The sequence below is a fragment of the Saccostrea echinata genome, unplaced genomic scaffold, assembly GCF_033153115.1.
Source record: "Saccostrea echinata isolate AGI-Se365-2 ecotype Australia unplaced genomic scaffold, CSIRO_AGI_Sech_v1 ptg000043l, whole genome shotgun sequence".
Lineage (NCBI taxonomy): Eukaryota > Metazoa > Mollusca > Bivalvia > Ostreida > Ostreidae > Saccostrea > Saccostrea echinata.
In genome coordinates, this window is record NW_026889792.1 from 13,727 (window position 1) to 21,761 (window position 8,035).

The following is an 8,035-nucleotide window of genomic DNA, read 5'->3' on the forward strand; positions in this document are numbered from 1 at the left end:
TTTCAACTTTTCTTTTTTTAATCTTCTTTTGCATCACGTTATTGCATTTCATTTGTAGTTTCGAAATATGTCAGTCTCACCGGAAACAAAAACGACAACTTCCGGTTATAAGAGAAAAACTACATAATTTGGGTATTTTTCTTTCCCATAAATGTTTTTTATAGATAACGTATTTGAACTGATTTTTACATATGTTATTAAGACTGCAAATGTCTAGAGTATCCTCAAATATCTTTGTAAAATTCACTTCCGGTCGCGCGTTTAGGTGTCCGTAAAATGAGAAATTGTCGGAGTGAGATCTCAGAAACGGTAAGAGATTTTGACACCAAACCTTTATGAGTAATACACCTTGAGGAGAAGACAAAATCATTTGGGTTAAGAGCGTCAGTCGTCACTTCCGGTCGTCACAGGAAGTGATCAAAGAAATCGAAAATTTCAACTTTTCTCTTTTGGAATAAGACTTGCATCATATAATTGTATCTTTTTGACAGTTTTGATATGTGTTGGTCCCACCCGAAACAAAAAACAACAACTTCCGGTTATAAGAGAAAAGCTACATCATAGGGTTTTTGGATTTTCCCATACATATCGCTTATAGATAGAGTTCTTTAAATGATTTTTATATATGTTATTGAGACTGCAGATGTCTAAATTGACGTCAAACATCTTAGTATAATTCACTTCCGGTTGCGTATTTTCCTGCCCTCAAATTGAGATTTTATTCACCTAATTGCTCAGTACCAGTAAACGACTGAAGTCTAAAACTTTCAGGACTGATAGTCAGTCACCAGTTTTTCTACATCATGTGAAAATCGTACGTTGCCGTCAGTTTCCGTCGTGACCGGAAGCGATGCAAAAAAAGTGAATTTTCCAAATTTTGATTTCTTTTTACAGAAATGTTTGGCTAATGCAGATGTTAAATAGACTAAAACCATGCAAATCATTTTCACTGGAAGTGCCGGCCTAAAAACCGGACGTTGTTTCAAACATTAGTAGTTTTTCATAGAAACTTTTAGGGATGATCAGTTGTGAATAATTTAGGTGTAGAATGAACATTTTATTTGTTTGGAGTAATTTCAGTCTTGATGAAGTAAAAAAAAAACATAGAAAGTAAATTTATTTCCGGGATTTTCTCATGACCTTGACCTTTGATCTTAACCTTTGACCTTGAACTTTGATGACCTTGACCTTTGACCAAAAGGTCAGAATCAATAATTAATTTACTCCTCTTTCTCCCCTCCCCTTCTCCCCAAAAAAAAATCAAAAAAAAAAAAAAAAAAAAAAAAAAAAAAAAAAAAAAATCAGATTAATATCAGCCTAGAATATTTCTCTAGAACTCATACAACACCTCGGATCGACATAAAATTTCGGGGTTTTGCAGAAGATACCTGAAAGAAAGTTTCCTGAAAATTTGATGGTGAATCTCTGAAGAATATAGAAATTCTGAATGTTAACGGCAAACACAACATCTTTTTTCGTATCTGAAATTTAGGTGCCGATGAACATAAAAATTAATTAAAGCTTTTCTCGGTTATTTCTTCAATTGTTATGAATAGCAATCGATTCTCTTGATATGATATGATATTTTAACACCAAGCATTCTTGTTTTCTCTAGTATGTGGAATTTATTTCAATTTTATTTAGAATTAATATTAATCGAATGAATGTCGAAAACAGCGATTTTTTCCTAGCAAATAAATTTTCACGCTCTCATTGACACATTTTTCTTTCTGAAATGCATATCTGAAATTTTGCTTCATGCTACTTACATTTAATTCAGTCCACACAGAGATGCTTATTTTAATCTTACCTATTATTTCAGGATATTCAGTCACATCCGAACCCGATCCGACATTTTCATATATTTGTAAACAAAGTCTCGACACTGCAGTTCTAATGCATCATAGGCTCTGAATGATTAATTCAATGCATTCAAAATCTAGACAAACTCAAATAATTTTTTAAACCGACAATCTGCATTTGCATTATACACCAATCGTGTTTCTCAATCTATTCAATACTGATCACTACATTCCATAACAAACAAAAGAACACGTGCTTTTATTCCTATTTATTCTTAAACAATTAATTTACTACCTCCATCTTCATCGGAATACGTGGTCTAGTGGTTAGCGCACAGGTCTTATAACCCGAAGGTTTTGAGTTCGATCCATGCTGGGAGAACTTTTTTTTTTTTTTTTTTTTTGACATTTTCTGCTTTTTTTTTCAGAACAGTTGACAAAAGAATCAAGAAAACGGAAAACCTGTTATTGCCTAGGCAATAAGTATCTAGTTATTATTATTTTTATTATTTGTTTAGGTTTTTGCTTGTATTTTGGTGACTTGGACCAGATTAACGAAAGAAAGACCAGTTTGTGAAAGAGGGGAAGCACTGAGATCACTTAACATCACATATTCAATGTCATGTAAAAATGAAAATATGAGAGAAAAATTAAAAAGCATAGAAATGGTGGGGATCACTTCCATGTGCCTCGATTTCCTTTTCCTCTTTATTGGATTAATGCTTGTGTCTCCTGGAAGTCGCAAATATGGATTAATATTTTTACATTGCTGTGTAAGTGTGTCATCAATATAAAAGCAGTTTTAAGGTAAAAAAGTTTAATTTTGATAAGCTTCTGATTAGTGTTGTTTGAATGGACTTTTGAATAATGTCCGGTATCTCCATATATTTCACTGCCTTTATTATTCAGTTTAAATATGACATTTCCCTTTTTTATAGCTTGCTTTGGAGGCATTAGTATTTTCTTATCAACTTTTGAAAACTTACACAGAAATGGCAGATTTAAAATCATCTCAAAAAGGCCCGGTAGGTTTCTGTTGAATGTATATTACGTAATTATAATAATCTTATCAATTGCTCAATTCAAAGATAATATACATGCCATAATATTGCATCTTAATTATGGAAATTTTGATACGAATCTCAGATGGTATTCTCTTCTTCAGGATTATGATGAAATAAAGAGTATTATGCTGAAATCTTTAGGACAAACATACTCATCTGATGATATCACCAACATCAATACTGCGTCTGGAAGATGGAACACTTTTTTCATCAAGGTAAAAATCTTAAATAGTAAAATTTGCAAGAAATGATTCATATATATGACATACACGAAATGAAATATGAAGATAACGAACAGAGATCATGCTCAAAATTGTATTAAAGCAATAAAAATCAGGAGCAGAGCAAACACTGACCTCCTAAAAACATGAGATGTGGGATCAGGCGTCATATAGAGACGTCGACATCCTCTGTCGACCGGTAACACCCACCGTGTTTTCCTTGTCATGCTCATGATCTGAGAAAATAAAGAAAAATCCGTAGTAATTTAGTGTGTTAATAATTCCCTAATAATGAGTTTAAAAATTTTCAGTCAGCATTCGATTCAATGATAGACTATATTTGCTGTTCGGTTCATTATATCGAACATAAAACTTGCGAATTAATGACTTTAAATGAGACTGTAATTAATCTTGTTTCATCAACTTATTTATCAAAAGTTTTGCTCGTCTTAGAAATTGTTAGTTAGTAGAGCATGCTCGAGCTCTTGCATATCGAATAAACTGGGAGACATAAACCCCATATGCTGTTGATACATGTAAGGGTAAGTAAATGAAGTTGACGATAGAAAAGTTAATAAAAGTCATCACGTTTTTCATTAACTTCTGTTGTAAGGTTACCTTTGACGTCTTTTTTCCAGCAAAATATCTGAATATAAAAAGAAATTTGTCAGACTTTGTGATATTTTTTTTCAAGTTTCAGGGGATAAATCAAGTCATCATTTGCATATGAATGGAAGTAACTATTGTTTATAGAAAATACATTGTCAGTATATCTAAACGTCGTGTTGAAGGTCACAACAAGTGTTTTCTTCCTGTCTTGTATAAGTTTTTGAACAAATTCTGCTTCACATGAATACAAAAAATAGGTCTGCTAATAACGGGGCGCAATTATTACCCATGGAAATTCAGACAAATTATAAATATTCTTTTATTTCAAATATGGTATAGAGTGTATTTATATTCTATATAGAACAAGAACTATAGGATCTTTACGTACCTTTGTCATACACTAAAATAGCCAATAGATTGTTAAGTACATGTACCCCTCGTTTACTCCATATTATTAGTACCTTTCATATGTCATCATTCGTCAGAGATCTAGGCTACATTACAAAAAACAGTATAAAATAGAGATACCAAATTAAAATTGTTTAAAACTTTGAAATTCTGTTTTAAGATATAAAATCTTTCTTTTTACATATACATTTAAATTATGAAAGATATTAAGCCATACATTTTTTGCCAATATAGTTTGAGATATCGTCTATCTTTCCTCCGTAAGAAGAGAAAAAAAAATCAGACATTCAGCATTTGATCATGTATTATTTAGCAATTACCGTTTGATATATATATTTTATTTGGTTTTGTTTTTGTTTCTTCAAATCAGTGAGATATGTTAATTCAAGTATATTCAAGTACAATATGACGTAAAATTAGAATATACGTAGCTCAGAAATTGCAAATTCCAAGGTGGATATGCTACACTTTAAGATCTCTTAGAAGAAAATGTTAAATTCTAATCTAGCTAAAAATCAAGAGAATAATTGTAAAGAAACAAATATTAAAATATGTCAAAACGACGGAACCATGTGTTTTAGATATTTCGGCGATTTGACATATTTCAATTCAAAAAAAAAAAAAAAAAAAAAAAAAAAAAAAAAAAAAAAAAAAAAAAAAATAAGTAAAGGAATAAGAAGATGGCATCATAATGTTTGACCTTTGACATCTTAATATGACCTTGATCTTTAATTTATATAAAGTATGAAGACTCCTTAACTCTTTGTTTGAATATCAGGTCTCTGCTAGAAAACAGCCAGAAGTTACACTTTATTTAATGACAAACTGTTTAATTGCTTGCATATGTCATAAACACTTTCTAAATGTAAGCTCGAGGATGTCAAATATGAAATATCTTATTTTTTTACAGCATAGGGTAAATACGTATAGTTATTTTTATTTTTCCTCCCAAACATAATTGATTGTTGGCATTTGATTGATTCTATTCTTTTCTCTGGTGTTTTATAGAAGAAATCAGTTAAAATTGAATATTCGAAACATCTTTGGACATACCTTTTCACAATTGCAGTTAAATATGATTTATAAGGGGTCTTGATTAACTGATGGAGCCCAGAGAATGAATCGAATGACAGTCCTACTCCTCATACAGTTTTGGTCTGATCTCAGTATAACTTGGAACACAAGTAGACTACACTAAGATGCATAATTATGTGCATTAGTTTTGATTTTGATTAACGGTGTTGCCGTGGTTACTAAAAATAAAAAAATCTCTGAAATTCTTTAAAAACGCTACTCCTATTACTCTGATTTCAATATAACTTGGCACACAAGTAGACTACATTAAGATACATAATTTAGTGCATCGGTTTTTGAATTGGAATAACGGTGTTGCAATTGTTACTGAAAATAAAAATTTCTGTGAAATTCTTTAAAAACTCTACTTCTCGTACAGTTTTTGTCTGATTTCAATATAACTTAGCATACAAGTAGACTGCACTAAGATACATAATTAAGTGCATCATTTTTGGATTTGAAATAACGATGTTGCCATGGTTACTAAAAATAGAAATATTTGTGAAATACTTTGAAAACGCTACTCTTCCTACAGTTTTTGTCTGATTTCAATATTACTTGGTACACAAGCAGACTACACTTAGATACATAATTCTTTGCGTGTTTTTTTGATTTTTTAGCAGTGTTGCCATTGTTACAAAAAATAGAAATTTCCGTGAAATACTTTCAAAATGCCACTTCTCCTATAGTTTTAGTCTGATTTCAGTATAACTTGGCACACAAGTATTCTACACTGAGAAACAGAATTCTTTTTATCATTTTTTTTTTTTTTTTTTTTTTTTTTTTTTTTTTTTGCTCTTTTATTTGGTGAATGTTGTTGCCATTGTTACTAAAATTAGAAATATTTGTGAAATACTTTTAAAACCCTACTCCCCCTACAGTTTTGGTCTGATTTGAATATAATTTGGATTCAAGATTTCAACCTCAGATAAATAATTCTGTGTATTATTTTTTTGATTTGGCATAATGGTGTTGCCATGGTATCAAAACATAGAAATTCCTATGAAATACTTCCAAAATGCTACTCCTCATACAGTTTTCATCTGATCTAACAACCAAGCCTCATGATAAACGTGATGACTTTAACTTTTCAATCGTCACCTTCCCTTACTTATGCAGCAATATACCTTCATCACCTGCATACGGGGTTTATATCTCTCAATTGATTCGATACGCAAGAGCATGCTCTATGTATGTACATTATTGACAAACAAGTTGATGAAACAAGAATACATGTATCAGCAGTCTCGTTTAAAGTCATCATTTCGTAAGTTCTATGGTCGATACAATGACCTTGTCAGCAAATACAATTTATCATTGAGTCAAATGCTGACTGACGTTTTTCATACTAATTGTTAGACCATTATTTATACACTGAATTGTCGACGGATTTTTCCGTTATTTCCCGATCACGACAAGGAGCACTCGGCGAGTGTGACCGGTCGGCAGGGAATGCTCACTCCTCCATGGCACCTGATCCCATCTCTGATATTTTGGAGGCCCGTGTTTGCTCTGCTCCTGTTTTATATTGTTTAATGGACTTTTGAGCTTGAATACCGTCCGTTATCTCCATATATTTCAAATCAATATAATTTAGCACACAAGTAGACTACACTGAGATACATAATTTTACATATTTTTTTTTATTTTGATAAACGGTCTTGTGATGGCTTCTAAAAATAGATTTTTTTCTGAAATTCTTTTAAAAGGTTACTCCTCTAACAGTTTTAATCTGCAATCAAACCTGTCACAAAGGAACTAGTCCAAAGAACATTATTCTATTCATTGCTGTTGCATAGTTTCAAGTGCATGGAAGTGCTACTTTTTCCTTCCTTTGTTATAGATACAAACCAGAAGAGCTACAATCTCATCAGAGACTTCTGGTTATATCATCAATCAAAACAAATCTATTTTGCATCTCTTAGTATTTTAAGGGCATTGAATTCAAATTATACCATTATTCACTGTGCTATGAGTTTTATTTTCATTGTTATTCCAATTTTACCTCTACTATACCTTTAAGTTTCACGCAAGTATAATACTATATTTGCACCGTATAACACATATTTTAATTGTTAAAAATTATCAATAAAAATGTAATTATACGAAGTTATACAAATAGTATCGAGAAATAATATGCACATTAAAGGAATGATTGTATGAAAACTTGGTGCACTGCACAATACATGAAAAGTCAAATATGATTAAAATGTTGTGTGTGTTTTTTTTTTTTTTACTTTCTTAGGTTAAGAAACTCATCCACTTAATTGATACCAAACAATATTGGAGATTTAAACAAATTGAAATTACTTTGTTCATTTGTAATTTTAGTACGACTGCTGTGCTGTAAAAGAGGTGATGGGAACAACAAATGACTTTGATACGACACCCTGGTGTACAACATCTGGATCTTGTCAACTTACTAATTCACAGATTCCTAAGACCTGCTGTAAGGATGTAGGCAAGGACGACTACCAAAATGCTCCAGCCACTTGTCATGCTAGTGTCAACCCTGGAACCTTTAAAGATGTAAATGTTAAGGTTTTTTAATCTAAGGAACAATATCCTTTTACCCAACCAAAAAGAAAAAAAAATCACATAAACAATATGTGCGTGAAAATAATGGTATCAATATATATATATATATATATATATATATATATATATATATATATATATATATATATATATATATATATATATATATATATATATATTCAAATTTCACCTGAGCCACTTAAGTGACCTATTGCTATCTGTTTTCGTCCGTCTCCGTTTTTCGTCAGTCGTGCGACGTGCATTAATATTGTGCGTTAAAAATTGAAATTTTTAGTTTTCTCTTCAACCACTGTTCAAT

The 8,035-nt window shown here is 31.1% G+C and overlaps 1 protein-coding gene across 1 annotated transcript; it reads left to right on the forward strand.

The window, feature by feature from the left end:
* Positions 1-2,948: 2,948 nt before the first annotated feature.
* On the forward strand, positions 2,949-7,728 carry LOC133201215 (uncharacterized; the record flags this gene model as incomplete). Its single annotated transcript, XM_061337009.1, has 2 exons — positions 2,949-3,081; positions 7,510-7,728. Coding segments are annotated over 2 exons (352 nt in total), but the record flags the coding sequence as incomplete, so codon positions are not given.
* Positions 7,729-8,035: the final 307 nt, after the last annotated feature.